The 24,168-nt window shown below is 42.4% G+C and overlaps 2 protein-coding genes across 6 annotated transcripts in view; one reads left to right on the forward strand and one right to left on the reverse strand.

The window, feature by feature from the left end:
- The window catches only part of LAMA5 (laminin subunit alpha 5), a 211,394-nt gene extending 194,076 nt beyond the window's left edge, over positions 1 to 17,318 (forward strand). For all 3 annotated transcript variants that reach the window (XM_087928918.1, XM_026697402.2, XM_026697403.2), the window contains exons 67-80: positions 876 to 1,027; positions 1,951 to 2,083; positions 5,440 to 5,580; positions 6,645 to 6,775; positions 6,870 to 7,037; positions 7,241 to 7,373; positions 8,125 to 8,264; positions 8,764 to 8,953; positions 9,488 to 9,640; positions 11,579 to 11,738; positions 11,871 to 11,998; positions 14,019 to 14,109; positions 14,874 to 14,993; positions 15,719 to 17,318. In XM_087928918.1, coding sequence (XP_087785044.1) covers positions 876 to 1,027; positions 1,951 to 2,083; positions 5,440 to 5,580; positions 6,645 to 6,775; positions 6,870 to 7,037; positions 7,241 to 7,373; positions 8,125 to 8,264; positions 8,764 to 8,953; positions 9,488 to 9,640; positions 11,579 to 11,738; positions 11,871 to 11,998; positions 14,019 to 14,109; positions 14,874 to 14,993; positions 15,719 to 15,864 — 1,986 coding nt within the window. In that variant the 3' untranslated portion in view covers positions 15,865 to 17,318. The remainder of the gene's footprint in view (positions 1 to 875; positions 1,028 to 1,950; positions 2,084 to 5,439; positions 5,581 to 6,644; positions 6,776 to 6,869; positions 7,038 to 7,240; positions 7,374 to 8,124; positions 8,265 to 8,763; positions 8,954 to 9,487; positions 9,641 to 11,578; positions 11,739 to 11,870; positions 11,999 to 14,018; positions 14,110 to 14,873; positions 14,994 to 15,718) is intronic.
- ADRM1 (ADRM1 26S proteasome ubiquitin receptor) overlaps positions 17,129 to 24,168 on the reverse strand; it is a 37,201-nt gene continuing 30,161 nt past the window's right edge. For all 3 annotated transcript variants that reach the window (XM_087928920.1, XM_026697405.2, XM_087928919.1), the window contains exons 7-10: positions 22,614 to 22,861; positions 21,384 to 21,541; positions 19,299 to 19,401; positions 17,129 to 18,195 (exon numbers count right to left, since the gene is read on the reverse strand). In XM_087928920.1, coding sequence (XP_087785046.1) covers positions 18,089 to 18,195; positions 19,299 to 19,401; positions 21,384 to 21,541; positions 22,614 to 22,861 — 616 coding nt within the window. In that variant the 3' untranslated portion in view covers positions 17,129 to 18,088. The remainder of the gene's footprint in view (positions 18,196 to 19,298; positions 19,402 to 21,383; positions 21,542 to 22,613; positions 22,862 to 24,168) is intronic.

The following is a 24,168-nucleotide window of genomic DNA, read 5'->3' on the forward strand; positions in this document are numbered from 1 at the left end:
GTGCTGAAGCTGAAAAAGGCTGTTTGCTGCAAGGAAGCAAATGGCTGGGAGGCAGAAGCCGAAGGGTGGGGGCCGGCGGGTGGGCGGGGCTTTGGCAACTTCGCTGTATAAGACGCACAGACATTTCCACCCACTTTTGGGGGTGGAAAAAGTGCATTTTATACTCTGAAAAATACGGTAAGACACGTAGCAAAAGGCATATGCAGGTAATCTTCTAGTTACAACAGTTCAATTAGTGACCATTCGAAGTTACATGATAACCCCACCCAAGTGTTTACGACAAAGTTCCAAAATTACAAAAGTTGCAGTGGCACTGCAACTTTCCCTCTATTGGCTCATGGGACTAGTTAATGGGGGGAGCTGGATTTGCTTAAGGATTACATGATTCACTTAACAACTGCAGTGATTCACTTAACATTCATGGCAAAAAAAAGTAGGTAAAATTGGGTTCGGCTCAATTGACAACCACCTTTCTTAGCAATGGAAAATTGGATTTAATTGGGGTTGTAAGTCGAGGACTACTTGTATCCAGTTCCAACCCACTGAATCGAGCTTTGGACAGTAGGCTGACTGACTTCCTCTTCTTTGTGGCAACCCTTGACATATTGGAGCAGTGCTATCATATCACCCCTTTTCCTTCTTTTCATTAAACTCGACATACCCAATTCCAGCAACTGTTCTTCATCATGTCTTAGCCTCCAGTCCCCTAATCATCTTTGCTGATCTTCTCTGGACTCTAGTTTTCTGGAGTGTGGTGGTCTCCTTAGCTTAGGAGATACTTCGAGAAGAACGTCTGAATCTTGAGTAAAACCGACTCTTTTGGGAGTGAGCAATTCCATGGATATATATTTTTTTTGTCCTTGGGCTAATTTCAGATCCAGCTGTTTCTCTTCAAAATGGGTTCCAAGGATCGTGTTTTGGTCCGTCTGGAGCAATCGACTGTCTTCATGATTGAACAGGAAAACAATTTGCATGGGGCCACCTCTTATTATTTAGGAGGGGTTCCCACCTCCGTCTTACCCGAAAAGTAAGATTTTCTCGTATTCACGATTGCGTATTGTGGAACTTCGTTTCCTTGTGTCTACAGTTTTTATTATGACGTAATGTGTCTAAGGTCAGTTGGGGTCAAGAGTTCTTTAAACCAGTCTTTCCATTTCTTTTCATTCTGTTTTGTTGGGTGAGATGTATGGAAAAGGAACATTTGTTGGTAGTTTTGTTCTTTCTGCTCCTTAATCCTCCTGTTCTGACCCAGGCTTCCCCAACAGCACGAAGCTGACTCCTTGTTCCAATAAACCCCTTTTATTTAGTTTACAGTGAATTCCTCTCCAGCAAAGTCCCAGCCAACAGTCTTTCAAGATATTTCACAATTACAGACCTTTATCAGGCTTGGAGAGTTGCCAGGTCGATATCTTTCAGATGCCACACTGTAAGAGACAATACTTGGCAAGAATGCAGGAACAGATCTTCATCCAAATGAACTAATTGTCTCCTGCAAACACTTCTCCCCTTTGACTTCTTTTTATCCCCTAGGGGAGGAGCCATTCACCGTCCACCTGTGACTTTACTCCCAGGTTGACCCTTGTTCCTTAGTTTTTCTCTTCTTCTGGCAGCTCTGCACATGTGCACACTGGGAACAGGCTCCGGCTGTTCTTCTTCCTCACTGATGTCTCACTCCAAAGGCAGTTGATAACTGTCAGACAGCCCTGCCCCCATCTCTGCCTCCGATGGAGAGCACTCACCAGTGCCTTCCCCGGACTCCAGGACTGGCCCATGTTCCTCCCCAACCTCCTCACTGTCAGAATCTGCTGCCATCTCTGCTGGCCGCTGGCAGGCCACAACACCGCACATCTCTCTCTATCTATGTGCTTTCTGATTCCTCTCCCAGTTCTAAAGATGTGGAGCCTTTAAAAAAACACAAATATCCTTTGCTCAACCTCGCATGTTTTTCAGACTGAGGAAAATATTCCCTAAAGGAGGCTCCATCAGAGGTTGCATGAAAGGGCTGAAAGCTGTGGGCAAATATGTGGACTTAAAACGTATGAACACCATCGGAGTGAGTTACGGCTGTACCGTGGACCTCCTGGTAAGAAAGATGTATTTATGGACCTCTTTACTGTACTGCACAGCTTTGGAAAAAGCCAGCTTTAGTTAGGTGTCAGTGTTCCAGTGAAACTCCCCATTTCATTCAGCACTCAGAAACAAAGTTCATCCAAGTAAGAATTTATTAGAGAAGTCATACCTGCACATCTGGGAAAACCCGGACCTGGGAAAACCCAGATCTGAAAGTTCCAAGTTTTCCCCTCGTAACTGAAAAGCAAAACTCATCCCCATGCACCCACCAGTCCATGACATGGTCCAATCACCCATCATCCCAACTGGAGACATTCCTCCAGCCACTCCTTTCCAGGTTCAGGGTAACTTGTTCTTGACATTACGAGAAGAACATTGTTATGTCTAAACTTCCACCTCTCCATGAAATCCCCCCTCCCAAATTCCCAGGCACTAAGATGCAGCAGCATGGAAGCTTCTAAGTAAAATATAGCTTCCGAAGCTTCTATTAGGACAGGTAGACCTCAGCTTCTGAGTGTAATGGAGCCTGCCCATCACAGTCATCCATCAGTAAGGTTGTTCAGCAAGGCTGCCACGTGATCATCTCACTGGATGAACACTCTCCTGGCCATCCCAGGTGCGATCACTAAACCAGCGGAAAGAAAGAGCTGCCTGCTGAAAGAGGTCACAGCAGCTCTGTTCAGTCACATAACCGGCCCGCTGGGTTGGAGAACAGAAGCACAGAACCCTACGATCTGAGCTTCGTTTCAAGCTTGAATTTCTCCGGTATAGCACACCGGATCTCCTCCCATTTGTATGCTAGAAAGTGATACTTTCCCTTTTTTAAAAAGTAAATGTATTGTTTTATCATACAAAATAAAAGTATAAAATAGTCATACAAAATGAAACAAAACAAAAACATACATTCCACACTAACAACAAAAAAGAAAAAAAACATATATTTTTGGAAAGGAGGAAAAACATTAAATTTAACGTTTAACATGAAGGATCCACCCTGGCTGGGTGCTGAAAGAAAAAAGGCAGTAAATTTTCCTGCCCTTTTATGGATGATAGATGATAGATAGATAGATAGATAGATAGATAGATAGATAGATAGATAGATAGATAGATAGATAGATAGATAGATAGATAATAGAAAGATATGTGACAGATAGATAGATAGATAGATAGATAGATAGATAGATAGATAGATAGATAGATAGATAGATAGATAGATAGATAGATAGATAGATAGATAGATAGATAGATAGATAGATAACAGGTAGATAGATATGAGATAGATATGATAGATAGATGATAGATAGATAGATAGATAGATAGATAGATAGATAGATAGATAGATAGATAGATAGATAGAATGACAGGTAGATAGATATGAGATAGATATGATGATAGATAGATAGATAGATAGATAGATAGATAGATAGATAGATAGATAGAATAAATAGACATGATAGACATGAGAGATATATAGATGATAAAAAATGATAGATAGATAGATATAGAAGATAGAAAGATAAATAAATAGATATGATAATAGATAGATATACTGTAGATGATAGGTAGATAGATAAACAGACAGATAGAAGAAGAAAAAGCAGTCAACAGGTTGAACTAATCATTACACTAATCTTCAAATCCCCCTATTAATCATCGGTTATTGTATTTAGCGCATGGAAAGTTCACAAACGCTTTCCAGTCTGTCTAGTCCGTTATCTCTAATCCAGGCACTTAATTTCGCCATCTCTGCTAATTCAGTCAATTTCAGAACAGTCATACTTTCCAGCCAATGGAGTGCAGGGGAACCTGTGTTCTGTTCCAAAGGAAGGAAGCAACTTGTGACTTTCCCTGCCAGCTGCCTTCTTGCCTTTTTGAGGAAGCTGACAGGGAAGATTGGAAATGGTGGCCGTACACAATTGCAGGGGAATTGGCCACCCAGAGTGCGAATGGGTGGCCAGGAACCCAGATCACAGTCACGTGACTGCGGGAAACCCATGTAACTTTGAGCACCAGTCGTAAGTCCCATCATTCAGCTCCATCATAGTTTCGAACAATCTCTGAACAAATGGACATAAGTCAAGGACAATACTGTATTCAGTATTTAAACACTGACAGTTTTTCCTCTGGAGGTAAAGCAGTAATCTGACTCTCTACTCCAATTGAAGCTTCTCCTGTAACAATAAAAACTTGAGATAGAACATAGAATAATCAGATTGGAAGCGAACTTCGAGGACTCCTGCTCATACAGGAGATCCTACACTATTCTGAACAAATACTTGTCAATCCCTTCAACTACCAGCATCCAGATACTATCAGTGCTTGGCCTGTTGCCACCAAGAAAATTTTGACTGTTCATAAAAATCACTCAGACACCTTACTTAAACTGTCTAGTTTCACCCACTTCTTAAATGCTACAGTTCTATAATAAAACCCAGGAAACGAGAGAGATAACTGGAAGCTTAGAGGACAAGATAGAACAGACTACACAACAAATAGAACAAGAAGAAAAGAAGGAGGAGATAATAAAGTTAGGTGAAATAAAGTTGGGAGAATATATACTAGGAGGTAAAAAAAAATGGAACTGAATACATCGAAATATATTTTTGGAAAAGAAACAGAGGATTTGGCAGACTCGCGGGTGGATTGGCAGCAAAAAATAGTGGAGATGGAAATAATGGTTAGGTTGAATACAAGAAATGTAGATAAGGACCCAAGGGAGGAGTATGGGAGGCAAGTTAAAAAGAGAAGAAGTGAAACTTCCAAGAGAGTGAGAGATGATGGATAGATAGAAAGGATTTTAAAAAACAAACAAGCCAAGATTGGCTGAATTAAGAATTAGAATAGATTAAGAAATTAGAAATAGGGGGAATATTGTTATACATACTTTTGCATAATACATTTAAAGTGAATGTTAGAGGTTAAGATCAGATTTTGGAAAAGGATGTTACCAGGTATGCTCAAGAATAATATTACTACTATTAGAAGGATGTAGCAAATATTGAATAACTGAAGAATGAGGGACTATGTGCTGACACAAATATGTATAATAACATTAGAACCACGTAAGTTTGATCAATGTAGTAATTCTCATTAGTATCAATATTATTTTTGTATCAAAATGAATGACACTCAGACGCCACACTGTCCATGCAATGATACTGATGTATATATTTTTTTTAAAAAAACCTTTACAATAAAAAAATTAAACTCTATACAGTTCTTGCTAATCTTACTGGATGTTGTGGTTCTCTATCCCCACCAGGGTCATGGCATCATTCTGTTCTTTGGGAAGCCCTGGGTTGTTGTTTTTTTCTTCTTCAAATCTAAGGATAACCCACTTCAATGGGTGTTGTACCTGTCCTTTTCCAGGTGTCCCGTTCAGTGAAACTTCATGGCTCCGGCTACTTGACACTCTCGCTGAGGAATGTTCCCCCATTGCAAGACTTCTACACTGGTTTTAGCTTCCGTACCAGTCAGAGTCGTGGCTTGCTCTATCACCATGATGCAAAGGTAGGCTGTTTGGGCCCTGAAGGAATTGCGTCCTAAAATAATAAGTCTCCTGAATGTAGTATTGGCCGAACGGTGGGAAATAACTCCTAACTGGCATCCAGAACCGTAGGGAAAGACAATGGTAAATGCATTCTTAAGAAAAGAGACAGATGACTGGTTTTAATCAACAGCTGTATCTCAAGAAATTATTTCTATTCCTTGTATTTGTCCAACCTGAGCCTCTCTTTACAAGACTCATCAACTTCACTCTTCTTTTATTGTTATCTATCTACAGTACATCTTCCTATCTCTTTATCTATCTGTCTGTCTATCTATCTATCTATCTATCTATCTATCTATCTATCTATCTATCTATCATCTATCTATCGCTGTATCAATCATTACTCTCTATTTATATCTATCATCTATAATCCATCTATCATATCGCTATCTATTTCTATCTATGTTATCTATCGTACATGTATCTTATCTCTATAATCTATCTATAGTTATATCTGTCCATATCTTTTTGTTTCTCTATATCTATTTATCTATTTATCTATTTATCTATTTATCTATTTATCTATCTATCTATCTATCTATCTATCTAATCATCTCTCTATCATCTGTCATCAATCTATCATATCACTATCTATCTCTATCATCTATGTTATCAATGTGTATCTTATCTCTAGCTAATCTCTAGCTATCATCTGTCTATAGCTATATCTATCTGTATCTGTCTGTCGATCTATATCTATCTATCTATCTATCTATCTATCTATCTATCTATCTATCTATCTATCTATCTATCATCTATCTTATCTATCTATCTATCTATCCATCCATCCATCCATCCATCCATCCATCCATCCATCCATCCCATCCTTCTATCATCTGAGATATTCTAAACTGGAAAGATGGTGACTTCTTTTGCGTTGAGGGATATCAATGACATCCTGGTCACTTTGAGCCACCCTTTGGGCACCTTTGAAGAATTGCACATTTTAACGCCCTACAAACGACTTTCAAAGAGTCATAGTCCTCTAGCAGCAATATGTTTTCCTTTCTCTGTCTCTCTCTAGGAAGGGAGCTGCCAGGTTTCCTTGCAAGATGGCCGTGTGGCTGTCAATGTCCTGTCCACGGAACTTACCACCAAGAATGCCTATGCTGATGATACCAGCCACTATGTGGCTATCTACAGCGATTCTGCAGGGTACCACTCTCTTGCATTGCATGTTTGTCTTGCCCGCTCCCCCCCTCCCCAGTTGATCTCCCCCATCTTAAAATATACCACATTTTTGTTGTAGGGTCCGGATGTATGTAGATGATCAGCTTCAGGGATCCAAAGCAGGGCTGAATCGGGAGAGGAGGCAAAAGCGCGAAGCTGAGTTGGGTGTTTTTCACCTGGGCGGTTTGCCTAACACCAATGACATTGGCAACCTTACAGGCTGCATTAGCAATGTCTTCATCAAGAGGTGAGCCAGGGCTTCAATCGTCTCCCCTTTCTACCTTTCTCCAGCTTCCTTCCTTCTTCCTACGCTTCAACTGTTGGGCTCATTGCGGTTTTGATTTCTTGCGGAGATTTTTTTTTACGAGTCGAAAGGGGTCCTGTCAATTCACACCATCTGCCGTGGTCCTCCCTGGACAGCTGTTAATCTTCTTTTCCTTTCCACACTAGGAGATCAGAAGCTCAGGCAGTTGTGGATCTCCTGCAGAGCACCGAGAGTTTCAATGTGACCATGAATTGCCCCAGAGATCGGCAACCCCAGCAGATGAGGGCACCAGAAAAGAAGAGCAGGTGGAAACCAAAGGTGATGGGAATACAGTAGAAGAGAATATGAGGGTGGAGGTTCGTTCTCCGAGCTTGTGGGTTGGTTTCCGAACATTTCATTACCAGGCTAGGCAACATTTTCAGTGGAACTTAGGGGATCTCAGTTGGACTGCAAGGTGATCCAACTGGTCAGTCCTAGAGGAGATCAACCCTGATTGCTCTTTAGAAGGTCAGATCCTGAAGATGAAACTCAAATACTTTGACCACCTCATGAGAAGGAAGGACTCCCTGGAGAAGAGCCTAATGCTGGGAAAGGTTGAGGGCAATAGAAGAAGGGGACGACAGAGCATGAGGTGGCTGAATGGAGTCACTGAAGCAGTCAGTGTGAGCTTAAACGGACTCTAGAAGTTGGCAGAGGACAGGAAGACTTGGAGGAACATTGTCCATGGGATCACGATGGGTCAGACATGACTTTGCCACTAACAACAACAATCTCAGTGTTCTGCTGCTTATAAGGGCTTCTTGTGGCACCAGATCATCACAAGACCCTCACCTGATGTGAACCACAGCTGACGTGATCTCCCCATCACAAGATCTACTGACCACACGAAGCCCTTATAAGCAGAATATTGACATCCCCTAAATTCCGCCGAAGATGTTCCCTAGCCTGGAAACAAAATCTGGAAACCAAGCTCGGAAAACGAACCTCCACCCTCATCCGATAACCGAGCTACAGATATCTGCCACTATCAAATTCTGGGGCTGTGAATTACAAATTGTGTCTCTTGCAGGTCCCAAGCAAGGCCATGCTGAAAGACCCAAATTGTCACCTGCTTAAAGAGCCCAAATCTATCAAAGATGCCTTCCAGTTTGGGGGATCCCCTGTCAGCCGCTTAGAGTTCAATGAAATACCAGGAATTTTACAAGAAAGGTAAACATTGAAAAGCAAAATGTATTTTTTTTCTTCCTGCTTGGAAAGTCTTTCTGACACTGTACTTCAGACAAAATAAAAAAAATAGGGAGGTCAAGAGTCTCAGGTCCTCAACTTACTGAGCCCAAAAGTTTTGTTGCTAAGCCAGGCAGTTGTTAAATGAGTTCTGTCTCATTTTAAGATCTTTTTTGCCACAGTTGTTAAGTGAATCACTGCAATTATTAAGTGAACCATGTGGTTAAGCAAATCTGGTTTCCTCTGTTGGCTTGGCTTGTGGGGAGCCAGCAGATGAGCTGGGGCAATGCAACCCACATAAATACCTGCCTGATCACGTGAAAAATAGTGATGCCATCTTTTTTTCCCAGTACCGTCATAACTTTGAACAGTCATTAAACGAATGGTAGTAAGTCGAGGACAACCTGTAACTCTATTTGCTGACTTTCTGAACTCCAATCCAGACTTAAGAAAGCTTGGATGATGATCGATGCTTCTTCAACAGGTTCCACTTCTCCATGGAGTTGAGGTTGAACTCCTCCAGTGGCCTGGTTTTTTACACGGCTAATGAATCCCTGGGCTCCTCCTTCTCCCTTTTTGTCTCCAATGGACGCTTGGTGCTTTTGGCTGATACCAACGGACATAAACTGAGACTCCGGACCAAAGAAAAGTACCACGATGGAAGATGGCACACAGTAAGGAAAGGGGAAACAGGCGCATTTCGTTAAACTCTTCTATGTCAAATGCCTTAGTTGTCTTCTGGATTAACACTGAGCCAAGAGAGCGTTTCTCTTGATGAACTAGCATCAGATAGAAGATGGCATCGACTCATTGGCTAGATGGTTGAATGCATTATAAACAATTATTCTATTCTATTCTATTCTATTCTATTCTATTTTCTATTCTATTATTATTATTCTATTCCTATTCTATTATATTCTTCTATTCTTTCTATCCTATTTCTATTCTATTATTATTCTATACTATTATTATCCTATTCCTGTTCCTGTCCTATCCTATTCTTATTCTATTCTATTCTATTTTCTGTCCTATCCTATCCTATTCTATTCTATACTATTCTATTTTATATTCTATTCTTATTCTATTCTATTCTAATTCTATTTTCTATTCTATTCTAATTCTATTCTATTCTAATTCTATTCTATTCTTTAGTCTATTCTCTTGTGTTATTATTCTATTCTATATTGAAAAATCCACATCATTTTCAGGTCTTCTTCAGCAGAGACAGGAACAGAGTTCAGCTGGTCATTGATGGACTGAGATCCCTGGAGAAATTGCTGCCAGCCACTGTCGACTTTGGGATCTCTGGCCCCTTTTATGTGGGAGGAGCACCACTGGCCAAAGCTAAGGCTCATATACCAGTAAGGAACCTAATAATCTACCTCGGACCCTGCTTGTTCATATAACTAGGCTACCCCTGAGATGAAGAGGGAGAAAATTTTATCAGTTGCCCCCATTCCTGGACCAGGAAGCCTAGTCAGTCACTCAAGCCTTGTCACTTCCCTGTTGGACTACTGCAGTGCACTCTGCATGGAGTTGCCCTTGAAGACTATCCAGAAGCTGCAGAATTCAGCCCTTTGCATGCTTCTGGGCTCTTCGTAATTTTCCCTTGTTGCGCTATTGTTACATGAGGTACACTGGCTCCCACTTATTTTTTGGGTGCAGTTTAAAATTAAGGTTATCTTTTAAAAAAAAACCCATAAGGGCCAAGGGGCACCTTCTGTGCATCGTATTGAATCTCACCAGGCTCAAAGTTGACTCAGCCTTCCATCTTTCCAATGTGGGTAAAATGAGGACCCAGGTTGTTAGAGGAAATAGGGCTGACTCTGTAAACTGCTTAGAGATGGCTGTAAATCACTATAAAGCGGTATATAAGTCTATTGCTATTATGAAAATTTATATGGCTGCCCCATTTACTCTCAGTAACTATAAGAGGCTTATACGAATAAACTCCTAATTAAAAACAATACAAAAGAGTGATTCCTATTGCTCTATTCGATCAGGTGAGGTGGAGGTGTTCCAAGTCCCTTGCCTTAGATATTGTCATCTGATGGGACCTTGTGTTCTGTTCTAGGCTTCCCCCAAAAGCACTAAGCAAACTGTCCCAGCAAAACCTCTTTTATTAAATGAATGTGAATTTATTGCATTCCCATTCAGCCAACAGTCTTGCAAAGGTATAATTATGAGCTCAGACCTTATCTATCTTGGAAAGCTGTCTGGTAAGTATTTCCAAACACAGTGCTGACAGGGAAGGGCTGGGCACAGAGATTCACGAGGCTGGAATGAACGAACAAATTATTTTCTGCAGAAAAAAATAAAAAAACCACTGCCCCTTTCCTTCTCTTTTAATCCTGATGGAAGAAGCCATTCATCGTCCACCTGTGGCCTTACTCCCATATCGACCCTGAATTCTTAATTGTTCCTTCCTTTTGGCAGCTCTGCGCATGCGCAGGCTGGGAACCGGTTCCAGAAGCTCCTCCGTGTCACTGCTGTCCGAGCCCGAAGGCAGCTGATGACTGCCAACCTGCCCTGGCCCCATTTCTGCCTCTGATGCAGAGCCCTCGTCCGAGCCTTCCTCAGCCTCTACGACTGGCCTGGGTTCCTCCCCAACCTCCTCACTGTCCGACTCTGCTGCCAGCTCCATCAGCCGCCAGCAGGCCACTACACCTTGAAGGGGCATCTTCACTATAGTTGCCTTGGTCCTTTGGAATGTATTTATTTGTCAAATGTTAAAGCTGCCCTTCTGGAATCCATATCCTTTTTAGCATCCTGGAAGGCCACAAAGACCTCACTGTCCCTCAGTTCTTGGGCTAGGATGAGATTAAACCAGAGACATCATGTCTATGGAGATTCTCAGTCATTCACGTCATGCTTTTTCAAAAGGCAGCTGGACTTCCTATGTTTTTCCCTTGAAGACGTTTCTCTTGTCACCCAAGCATCTTCTTCAATTCTGGCTGAATGGTGGAGTCAGAACTGAAGAAGCTTCTTGAATGAGAAGCGAAATGTCTTCAAGGAAAAACAAAGTAAGTCCAGCTGCCTTGTGAAAAAATGCCTTTGGATCAGAGTCAACAGTTGGATGGTCTGATGCCTGGTGGGAAGGATTTGATTTGTTTTAATATTGCTTTTATTAGTATTCATGAGTCCACCCTGGGATCTCTATGGGAGGTGGGGAACCATATAAGTTCTTTTAATAAGCCAGTATAAAAGAAAGCATGAAATTGTGAGTTTGGGGGAATTGTAGGCAGTGGAAATGTCCAGATGCCGTTATCTAATTCAGAAGACCTTCTTCTTTTCTGCAGGATGCTTCTGTTACTAGCTTTAAGGGTTGCCTCAGGCACCTAAAACTGGACAAAAGACCTCTAAATTCACCCTCCCGTGTGTTTGCTGTGACCCCTTGTTATGTGGGCCCTTTGGAAAACGGCATTTTTTTCTCTGTTGAAGGAGGATACATCACACTAGGTACTTTTTAAGTGTTGTCTGTTTTTTCACACTTGGTCATTCTTGGCACTTTCTTTCAGGATTGTTTTAACTTTCGTTTGCCTCCCACAAACCTTTTGTGAAGGATTTGCTCTTCTCCTACCCCACCCACAGATAGGTCGGTAGCCATCGGTCAAGACTTTGAGATGACGTTGAAGATCCGACCACGGAGTTCATCTGGTCTGATATTTCACATAGGAAGACAGACAAACTATCTCAGGCTATCTACTGACAGCCAAAAGGTAAATTGATTAAATTTATTCATCTTTGATTAATTGATTGATTGATTAACAAGCTTCTAAGAAACTTTTTAAATAATAGAGACAAATATCTTGAACATCTGTCATGCGGTTGTTGGAATCTGAATCCGAGGGAGAGGTGGAACAGCTGACAGGGAGTGGGAGTGTGGCCCCGGTGGCTGTGGAGGAAACTGGGGAAGGGCACAGTCTGGCGGGGCATTCAGAGGAAGACCCAGGCCCATCCCCTCTTCATCCTAGGGCATGCAGGGAGGAACAGATCAGGGAGCAACTCAAGTTGTGTGGTTTACAGGGGAGAAAAGGGCCCTGATACCCTTCATTGGCTGCAGCTGAGAAGACTGTTTAAAAGGGCAAACTGTGCACTGCAAAGTTGCTGGAAACAAAGCGTGAAATTATTCTGGTTTGTCAAGTCTGATCTGAGTTCTGGCATCCTCCCCAAGTATATGTTTCATTATCTTTTGACATCTTCAATCCCTTATCCTGCCCTGTCTCATTAATTGCTACAGTTTGGCTTGTGTTAGCTTTTCTTTATAATTTTATATGCACTTTGAGTTTGGACGGAATTTCTTTCTTTTAAAAGCTGTTTTTGAGGGTTTTTTTCTCCAGCCGATGATAACTGGACATTGGGGGCCAGGTTGGAGGTATTAAAGGGACTTTACCTATTTTTGTGCCACGCCTTGGGTCATCACAATATCCTTTGAAGGAAACCAGAACCATTGTCATAGATCTTCCTGGGCATGGACATTAGAAAAATGTACCATCCCATTGTCAAGGAAGAGCATTTTCTAAATGTTGGCAGCTTTAAGATCTGTGGAGTTCAACTCCCAGAATCCCCCAGCCAATGGGGCCTTCACAGTGTTGGCCCTTCTTCTGTGGTACAACGGGCATCCACATTTAAGAATTATGTATTCTTTACTCGGTTTCTGAAAAGAGGTGAAAAATTGACTGTGGAAGATGCTTTGAGGAGACATTAGGTTTTCTTTTATGATCCAACTGTCCAAAGAAGGGTGAAAGAGAAATATCAGTAATTTAAAAAAAATGAACAATGATTAATAGCCATGAGCAGAGATTGTGGATTAGATGAAAGGCTGAGTTTTACACTTATTTGTTTATATCCCACCATTATTATTTTTACAAATAACTCAAGGCAGTGACTATATCCAACACACTTCCCTTCTCGTTTCCTCTACAACAATCCTGTGAAATGAATTGGGCTGAGAGGGAATGACTGGCCCAAGGTCATCCAGATGCCTTTCATGGCTAAGGTTGGACTTCAAATTTGTGGTTTCTTGCTTTCTGACCCGGTGCCTTAAACCACTAGACCAGACTGGTTCTCGGTTATAAATTTCATCTGGCAGAAATTGAAAATATAGTAGTGGGGAAGATCTGTAAGGATCCGACTTTTGTTTCTGAGAACTTCCTCGCTAGCACTGTTCTTCCCGTTAAAGAATCAACCCTCTGATAAAATAAACCAGATTTTTCAGGAGCATCTTCCTAGTGCCTTCTAAATCAGGGGTGTCAAAAACACGATTTCACTGAGGGCAGCATGAGGGTAATGTTTGACCTTGGGGAGGGCAGGGAGTGTGTGGCCAGGGTGGGTGTGACCAGAATGATGTCACTTATGTTGTGGGGCGCCTGTGGTGGGCCAAGCACTCTGCCACCTAAAACAGGCTTGTGAGCGGTTTTCGGCCTCCTGCAACCCTCTGCCAGTGAAAACGGGGCTGGGGGGGGTGTTACCCGCAGCCCTCGCAAGCTCCATTTTCGGTTGCGATGGCCTCCCGCAACTCATTGCCAGGGAAAGCTGAGCCTTGGAGGGCCGCGTGTGCCTTCCCGAGCTCCGTTTTCACTGGCAGAGGCGCCACGGGCCAGTCCTTCACTATTTCCAGGGTGGCCCTGCAGGCTAGATCTAAGCACCCCATGGGCCAGATCCAGCTCCCCCCCGCAAGGCCTTGTGTTTGACACCCCTGTTCCAAATGAAGTTCTCCAAACCATTTCTCTGTATTAGGTTACGGTGACCGCAAATACAGGAGCAGCAGAGTTTGCCACATCTGTGTCCCAGCCTTCCCTCTGTGATGGCCAATGGCATACAATCACAGGTGAGCCACTTTCGAACCCAAGGGATATCATCTTTTTTTTTCTGCTGTCTCTTTTGGAAAGAATTGGCTGCCTCAGAGATGTTCCCCAGACTCTTACATTCTATAAAATTCTCCTCTTCCCCACCCCTCCCCTTTATCTTATATTTATATTTATTGACCATCACAATACTATACGCTGAGGAGCCTAATCACAAAATAGTATCTTCGTAGAACGCTGTTGATCAGTTCAGTTGAAGGTCTGGTTGATGTATTGAGTCAACGTATTGTCTCAGTGTATTGTTAAAAGCGTAAAACAGGTTAATTTAATTAGATTTAATGTGAATGCAGCCGGTAAAACAATGCCGGGGTCTGGGTTTCGTGCAACCTTTCTCTCCATCCAATGGTTGTTGATGGAGGATAAAAATTGGACCGCCAAGCTTCTTTGGGGGGGTTTTGGAGTCGATTCAGATCCCAGAGGTGCCGGTTACTAATTAAAACATTATAACATTTGCAAATCACGCATGTCCATCTGTCCCTATCTTAAATAAAGACTCATTCTTTGTTGCTGGTCCAGCTCAGTATGCTTTGCTAATAGTGATCTCTCTGGTTGGCCATTAGCGGGGCTGCAATCCAACGGTTATTGGGCAACGGGTTGGAAAGAGCTGTATCAGTAGCACCAGACGGATTTGATCTTCCTCTTCTTGCATGTTCCTCTGGCATAAGGGAGCAGGTGGGGGGCGCATGAATTATGAAATAGGTCCATCCTGCTCTGTTTTCTTTCCCAGTCATCAAAGGAAGCAACATGATCCAACTGGATGTGGATACCAAAGCCAATTACACAGTGGGCCCAAACGAAATCCGTGGTACTTCTGACAAAGAAAGCATTTATCTTGGTGGACTGCCAGGTAAGTGGGTTGAGGAACTGGAGCATGGAGGAGTCCATGAAATGGACCCACCCAGATTATTCGGTTTTTAAACCTTCTTAGGCCTACAGAACCTGCAGACAACAAAGATCCCCGGTCTAAAATGTATGAGGAACAATTGCTGGAATTGGATGTATCTGCTCTAATAAAAAGAAGGTCGAGGGGTGACAGAACAGTGTTCCAATATCTGAGGGGCTGCCACAAAGAGGGCAACAGAAGGCAGGATAAGCAGCAGTGGATGGAAAATAAGCAAGGAGAGAACCAATCTAGAACTAAGGATGAATTTCCTACCAGTTAATTGGTGGAACCGGGGGAGGGGGGGGTGTTGAGGTCCCTTCCAACTCTTATTCTGTTAAATAAAAGAGAGCATGGGGAGAAAGGAGAAGGAAAAGAAAAGGAAGGAAAGAAAGAGGAAGGAGGGAAGGGAAAGAAAGGAAAGAAGGGAGATGAAGGTGAGGAAAGAAGGAAGGAAGGTATTTTGGGGGCAAGGCCAAAGGATCATAGAGGGGATAGGGCAAAGCTGGCTTTTTCTAGACAAGCCACACCCTCAGAGAATTTGGACCTGGTTCAGAAAACTAATTCTGAATACACAGATAAGTCTTGACTGGCTTGAGGCTCCTTGAGGCAAGTGACTGTAGCAAGATTCTTTTCTCTGTATCAAGTCCAGCTGGCTTCTGTGCATAAAAAACTTCATTTTCCTTTTGCAGAACTTGCTTCACTGTCCCAGGTACATCACCCTCCCTCGTTTGTGGGTTGCATGAAGAATTTGGTGATCAACCGAAACCCAATTGACATCAGGCAAGCTGGCTCAACCAGGGGCTCTGTAGGGCTCAGAGGGTGCCCGACTGGGTAACTGAAGCTTCCTGGCATGTGTGAGATCAGAGCCACAGATGGGTTTGTCACCTTCGCAAAAGGCGACGGACGTCTGCGTGATGAATCTCCTTGCAAACGGAAAAAAGGGTTCAATAAAAGTGTGTGTGTGTATGTATATATATATGTGTGTACATATATATATATATATATATGGGGCAGAAGGGCTGTAGTGAGGTTCTCAGCTGGGCTCTTTAGTTAATTTGTAATATATTTGCACATTTCTTCCAGTATATTGGCAGTAGGGTATTTCAAACAATGCACATGGTGTGCGCTTTATAAAAATATTTATAATGGGTGCTAGAAGGCTAAGATGCTCCCTTGCACAAGTGAGACAAAGTCACGGTGATGCCTTAAGCAACAATTTCATCGAAAGACACAAAAGAACCAAGGAGTTTAAGCCTGTCTGTATATCGTGGAATCCTTGGTGCTCTTAAGCTTGTTTTCCTTGGCGATGTTTCGTTAAGTAACATAATTTCTGCAAGCTGGTTGTTTGGAGAGCAACGTGGGACTCCGCAATCCAACTCTGAGCTGCACACATGCTCTTCTTATTGGTATCTGCTTATCGATGTCTGACCACTGCAGTTGTTCCAATAATTTTCCAGACCGTTCACTCAATTTTCAAATGGGTTGATGACAAAATGGATGTAAGGGGGAAAAAAAACCCAAGATACTACAAAAGGCCTGTAAGTTCCCTTTCCCCGCAGATACAAATTACATTTGAAAAACGATGTTTTGTCTTTGCCAATTTCCCAAAAATGATCAAAGGAATGTATTAGATGTTAATAAGTAGGTTCGCACATTAGAGCGTGATATAATTAACATGGATCTCTGGGGTACTTTGCGGTTCAGTGCTGCGAGAACCTGGCCAGTCCATGATGAGAGGCCATCCTGTGGTTTGCTTAATAGCACAAGAGTCTCTAGAACTAGGATTTAAGCGGATTTTGATATTCCAGGCAAAAAACGGGGATGCTTCCCTCCTAATAAATATTAGGTGCTGTTGCTGCAGTCTGCATTGCAGTGACATTAAAGGAAAGCAGTTTTTCACTTATGAAGGTGATGTCCTCAGTTCCTTTCATACCCCCCCCCCTTTCACTCTTACTCCATCGTGTTACGTCTTCTTCAGTTTTAGTATCACAACTTTCCATCAGTCAACCAAGTGGTTACTCCTCAGTATCAAACCAGGTTCACTTGTGCACTTAGAAACATCCGTGTGTTTGTATGTGTGTATCCCATCACATTGGGTAAGACAGCTCTAAAAAGAATTTTATTACTCAAAGTATATTGGTTATCTTAATGCTGGGGTACATATTGAAAAGTGGATTTTACCTGACCCTGACTTTTATTTCAGCAACTTATTTGGGGGGGAACTAAATGATGAAAGCAATATTTCTGTACATCATCGCTACATACTTCCAATAAATTTTTCTGACTGTTCCCTTCTTGTAATATTTGTACACAAAGTGGCCTCGGTGCAGGAGGAGAGCATATGTTTGAGCGAATGCGTTCATAGGATGCCATGAAGGGGGATACTGGTCCTCCCTTTTAATAATGTGAATTACATGCTTACAACCAACTGAATTGCTTGCAAGGGTTCAATTCTATAACCCCCCCCCCCCGAATATCAGTATTTTTGCCACTTATTTGTCAATCTCAAAGCCATAAGCCATTCTTTATCACGTTTTGTCATGCCCAGCCCACCCTTGGAGGAGCCTCTTTGCAAATGGAGCTTAAAAATCCCTGGATTCGTAGTTCCTGTGAAAATATTCTGCTCAAACAATTCCCCAGGCCCCACATTATCCAAACAGAGAGGGAGGGGAGGAGATCTGACTCTCAGGAGCCCCTCAAATCTTTAATGAAGGCAAGAAGTCAAATATTCCACCAATTATAGTCACACCCAGGTACAATTAGCTCGATATAAAAAATATATATAAACGAATAGATGTAGGCTAACCCTTCAAACGTAAAAGCTACAGTTTTACTGGATGCAAGATTTCATTTAGACCAATCAAATCTTTCCTAGGGACAAGCGGTGTCTTAAGGCAAAACAGCTGCCTTGGGCTATAGCAAGAAACGGGGGGAAAAGTTATTTCCAGAAAGAATTTTGGGAGTGAGAGCCTTTACTTGTAGATTCGATACACGGAGTCAGCTAGGGATTCTACTTAAAGTTAATATCTAGGAGTATCATACAGACACAATTAAGAAACCTAATCTAAACTCATGTCTTCCTCTTCGTCCTTCTTCTCCTTTGCTTCTCCTTCCTTTTGGTCGGATTTGACGTTGTTCTGCATGGCTTTTGCAAACGCCTCTACGTCTAGAAACAAGACACATTAAATCGGTAATTCAGCAAGAGAAAAGTATAAAAGACAGCAGGCTGCCTTGGGCACATTTGACGTGTGTAGTTGCAACACATGACCTGCAACAGCATGGAAGGTTTGTGTTAGTCCAAATAATCAATCCTTTGCATAAATATGCTGGCCTAACTTCATTTCCCTTCAAAATCAGTTTCCAAGGAGCTCGATGTCACACTTTCCAGTTCACTACGTTTTAGTAGTAGAGGTTTTATTTATGATTTAGATCTCTACTTGCTCTTCCACTTGGCGTACATTCTTGACAGCATAGAATTAAAACTTTAAAATAATTAAACATAAGAGAAGGGAAAACAGTGTGCAACAGCCAGCCAGCTGTCTTACCTGTCTTATTTCAGACCTTTGGGGAACAATCAAGTTTTTAAAGACATCTAAAAATTTGTAGCGCCAGGATGACCTGAAACACTGGGGTTTTCAAGATGGAGTAGCTCTCTGGTAGCATTCTTGGTTAAAGCTCTCCTTAACAGTTCAATAGTAAGGATTCAACTAATTCTCTATAGCCATTTATAGCACAGATAAGAATGCTCAGAATGACCATACAAACAAAAGTGCCAGACTTTGAACCATCACGTCAGCAATGGACAATCCTGAATAGGATGCGCACCTCACAGTGTCTGCCGGAGCTCTCTACATAAATGGGGCATCCATCCTCCCCTCACTGACTGCAGGGTCCCACGTCAAACTGTAGGTCACATTGTGATCGGCTGTAAGTTGAGGGCATATACCGCTCCAGTATCTGATTTTTTTTTTTAATATAAATGATGCTGAGTTTTAATGGTTAGATCAGCAGTCCTCAACCTTTTGGGCACCAGGGACTGGTTCTGTGGAGAACCCAGAATTCCACATGCCAGCATGCTAGTTGGGGAATTCTGGAAGTTGAAATCCACATATAAAGTTGTCCATGGTTGAAAAACACTGGATGAGAGTGATCCAAAAAGCCTTCCAGAAAACACAGCAGAATTCAAATCTCCTAATGTATTACTTCATCCTTAGAAAGATTTCCGTTAATGATTCAGCAGCTCCCAATTAGCTATGCAAATGAACTTACCACCTTTGTTTGCTGCGTCTATAGCTTCCGCTGGTAAACCAAATTGGCTCATCAAGGGTCCCAGCTGCCCAGAAGCCAAGGCAGCACTGAACATGCTCAAGGCCTGCAAAATGAAAACAAGACCAGCTCATCTAGGTTATAAAAGATTCTCAGATTCTGAGAAAATCAAGCTTCTATCTTCAGAGAGGCAGACTACAGACAATCCTGTTCCAAGATGATTGCAGAATTCAAAAATCCAGTTCCCACTAGCTACATGACCACAAGGGTAGATGAGGGATCTTTTCATGTTCTCATGTTGTGACCCGTCAGCGGCTAGCGGAGCTGACAGCAGAGTCGGACAGTAGCGAGGAGGTTGGGCAGAAACATGGGCCAGTCCTGGAGGCCGAGGAAGGCTCGGACAAGGGGGTCTCCACCCGAGGCAGAGATGCAGCCAGAGCAGTCTGGCAGCCATCAGCTGCCTTTGGAGTCGGACAGCAGTGAGGCAGGGGAGCAGCTGGAGCCGGTTCCCAGCCTGCACATGCGCAGAGCTGCCAAAAGAAAAGAACAATTACGAACTAAGGGTCGACGTGGGAGTAAACCCACAGGTGAACGATGGATGGCTCTTCCCATAGGGATTAAAAGAGGAGCAAAAGGGGAGGGGGCTTTTGCAGGAAACAATACATTCGTTCATTGTAGCAGTGTGAAGATTTGTCTGTGAATCTCAGAGACTCTGTGCCGAGTCCTTCCTTGTCAGCACTGCATTTGGAAATATTTACTCGGCAGCTCTCCAAGCTAGATAAGGTCTGTGCTCCTCATTACACCCTTGAAAGACTGTTTGCCAGGCCTGTGGCTGAATGTGACTGCAAGAAATTCACCTTTGTTTAATTAAAAGGGATTCTGCCAGGACAAAAAGTCTGCTTAGTGCTTCTTGGGGAAGCCTGGGTTAGAACAATATGATACAATCTAACCAAGGTCATGTTTCATTCATTACATTTTCTTTCTATCCTAAAATATTATGCTCTAATTTCAAACCTCTGCCCTATGATTTCTTGGTATTTCAATTAGATCTAAAGAAATTAGCTAGCACTACGAGCTTTGTTGTAAACTGTCAACATGGGTGGTAGTGTGACAACTATAATTCTTAGTTGAATTATCATCAGTCCTGTGAATTCTTAGTTAAGCAGTGCTGGGGTAAAGTCACTGTAAATCAGAAATGTGTAAGCAACACAGCCCCCAAAACAGTACATACTACTGCATGTCCCTGAAAATAAGACCCAACTGGAAAATAAGCCCTGGCATGTTTTTTCAAGGTACTTGGAATATAAGCCCTACCCAAAAAATAAGCCCCAGTTAAGATCGTCAGCCAGACAGACGCATTTAGTATTTTCTTGAAATTAAGGCATAACTGAAAAATAAGCCCCAATGCATCTTTTGGAGCAAAAATTAAGACGTCTTATTTTCGGGCAAACGATGTATTAAAAGTTTCAAATAGCACACCAGCAAAGCTGTATTGGTTAAAATAACACATAAACTTCTGAATGAACTGTCTCTCATCGCCCACAGAACCTTTTCCCAACCTGACCCTATAGGCCACTTCGGTTCCTAGAGGTAGTTCTTGGATCTATTGACCCATCATTTAGTGACAGTTCAAAGTTACAATGGACCTCCCCAGAGTTACTTATGACTCATGCTCAAAGTCATCACATTCACCTGGCCCCGTCAGCAGTCACATAATCGCATTTTCAGTACTTCGCAACCAGCAAATCTTTGCAGCACCTGCAGTCACATAACCATGATTTACAATATTTTTTGCTGGTATCTGGTGTTTATTTCTGGTTTCTGGCCAAAACAAAAACAAAAAAGGCCTTTGGGGAAAATGTATTTGCTTAATGATTGTGGCATTTGCTTAACCACCACCCCGCCAAAAAATGTTGAAAAAAATAGGGTCCGGATATGTGATGCCTTGACTTACAACTGCAATGACTTACAGCTTTAACTCTGGGCTCAATTATGGTTATTAGTCCTCTATCTGTACAAACCAACTTAAGACCTCCTTATTCAACTTGGGACCAAGCTCTGCTCTTCTACTGACATTAAAATGGTTACCTGATGGAACTGCGGAGAGGTGAGCGTGTTCTGAATCTCCTCTGCTGTTTGCGGCAGAGATTCCCCCGAAGGAAGGTAAGGCAGCAAGCGCTCTTGAACTTCTGTGTTGGCCAGAATAGGTGCCATTATTTCTGGAGTAAGCACACTGGACAGGTCAACTGTAGAAGAACACAATTAGGGTTGTCTCTTGAGGTACATGGAATTAGCAAAGATGCTACTGGTGATCACAAATTCCAAGAGTAGCCTGGGAATCCCAATGCAGTAGAATCTCTGGTCATGACCATAATTTGTTCCATAACTGGTGATCTCTTTGTCTTCTAAAGCAGGGGTCTCAAACTTGCGGCCCACGGGCCAATTGCGGCCCACAGGACGATATCCTGTGGCCCCCACCGTGATATGAAAGTATAATATTAGTGTGGCCCGCAGGGGGAATGGACCTCTGAAGGAAGTCCTGCCCGCCGTTCCTCATCATGGCTTCTTCTCCACCCTGAACTTTAACAAGTCCAAGTACAGGTCCAGACTTACTGATGATCATCTTCAAGCCATACTGAGGGTCTCAAGTGCCTCCTCTCTCAAACCAAATGTGGCTCAGATATGTGAGAGGAAGTGTTGTCAAGTCTCTGGCAGCAAGGAGTAAGCTGGAGAAGCCATGTTCTGAGGAACTGTTCATGACCTTCATTCAATGTTCTATTCATGTGTTCAGGACAGTTCATGTATTGGAGAAATCATTAACTGTTGATGACATTTGAGGATATTTTTTTAACAACGTTTTTTGTGGAATCCCTTATGCGGCCCAGCCTCACCCAGACTCTGCCTCCAGCGGCCCCCAGGTAAATTGAGTTTGAGACCCCTGTTCTAAAATCTCGTCTTCAGGAAATTCTGGGTCAGGGTTTGTGTTTGATCGCCACCCGAGTATGTGTTCGTGACCAGATTCAAAAATTTTGTGAATTTTTTGGTTGGAACCTGATTTGGTCGTGGTCAGAAGCATTCGTGACCAGAGGTTCTACTGTATCTATAAAAATCATGACTACCACATCATAAATGTGGCAGTTGATTCTAACTGGCTAACCAACAGCTGCTTAGCACTGGTTCATACTGGGGTATCGGAAGCCCAGAACTTTTATCTCTAACTCCAGGCCGGAGTAATAAAGACTGTGAGATGTTAGGATGGAAGTTCAAGAAAAGAGGCACGTTTAGAGAAGACATACCAAACGCGCAGCCCTCTTTTACCTTGCTGTCCTCCTGTTCCGGCTGGTACATTCATAGTAGCTAAGATGGTCTGAAGATCACTTAGCTGGATGGGTTGCGTAGGGCTTGTTGCTGTGCTGGTCCCGTTTCCTGAGCTTGGAGCAGGACTAGGACTAGTGGCTGTGGTTGTGGCAGCTGCAGGAGCAGCAGGAGCAGGAGCAGGAGCAGGCGTTACCCGGGTGGAGGAGGTACTGGAGGATGGCGTCACAGCTGCTGACTGGCTGCGTGAACTGAAAGATTTGGGGGAAAATTCTGCAATGGTTATTTCTCAGCGAAAGGAGAGAAAGGGGTTAAAGAAAAGCCCAGAGACCTTCTAATTTAGGCCACCATCTATTTTGCGCTTGACAACTCCTTCTTAGTTTCAAACTCTTAATTTTCCCACCCCATGAGCACAAAATCCAGAAGTTAAATGTTTGATCACTTTGGTTTTGCCAATTAGATAAATTTGTTGTTATAGAAATGGCTAGTGTATACTAATATGTAAAAGTAAAAAGTTGAGGCTGTAACGTTGTCATCTGGTACTGTGCTGAAAATAGTCGTAAGTTAGAGGGTTTTCCCTCTTTTTCCCTTCCTTGTACCCCATGTTTCCCCCCCCCCGTTTTTCCTTCCCCTAATTTCCTATTTCTATTTTCCTTTCTATTTTATTTTATACTTGGATAAAACAGAAGTCATAAAATTGTAAAAAAATATCCTTAATTTATAAAAGGCAACAGATGATTTCATCTTACAGCCATGCATTTAGAAATACAATTTTGGAGAAACATGACACAAACTTCGGTTCCTACAGGTGAGAGCCACACCATTATAGGTCACATTTTAAAGATGCTAAGAGTAGAAAAATAGCCTTTCTTTTGAGTTGCAAAACATATCCTAATAAACAGAGCATTCCACACCCAAACCCAGGTACAACTTGGAAAGAAGTTATGACTGGTCTACAGAGAAGATGAAGACATTTAGCATGCCCTTTCCCTGGAAAATGTTAGATTACTTTCAGATCTGTATCTCTAATGCCCCATCTGCAATGAAGGAATAATGCTGGTCTATATATCTCTGGAGATTCTCAGTCATCCAGGCCATGGCTGTCCCAAAAGTGCTTTTTTCAAGAGGCAATGGAACTTTCTGGTTTTTCTTTGAAGACATTTCCCTTCTCATCCAGGAAGCTTCTTCAGCTCTGACTGGAGAATTCCCCACTATCCAGAGTTGAAGAAGCTCCCTGGATGAAAAGTGAAACGTCTTCAAAGAAAAACCAGAAAGTTCCATTGCCAAAGCACTTTTGGGATGGCTGGTCTATATAGTTAACACAATTATTGAAATAAGAAGCACTGGTGTTTTTTCCAAATAAAGGCAGTCTTCGACTTCCGAAGTTTCCCCCTTCACATAGCATTTCAGGTTCTTGGCAACCAGCCTGCATTTATGATTGCTTGCAGCATTCCTCAGTCACATAACTACAATTTATGAAGTTTTTGCTAAAAACTAGCCTTCCAGTTTTCAGCAAAAACACGCCATAGTGAACAATGAGTTCATTTAACGATCATGG

The sequence above is a fragment of the Pseudonaja textilis genome, chromosome 3 (assembly GCF_049901715.1).
Source record: "Pseudonaja textilis isolate UNSWEBS1 chromosome 3, rPseTex1.2, whole genome shotgun sequence".
In the NCBI taxonomy this organism is placed as follows: domain Eukaryota; kingdom Metazoa; phylum Chordata; class Lepidosauria; order Squamata; family Elapidae; genus Pseudonaja; species Pseudonaja textilis.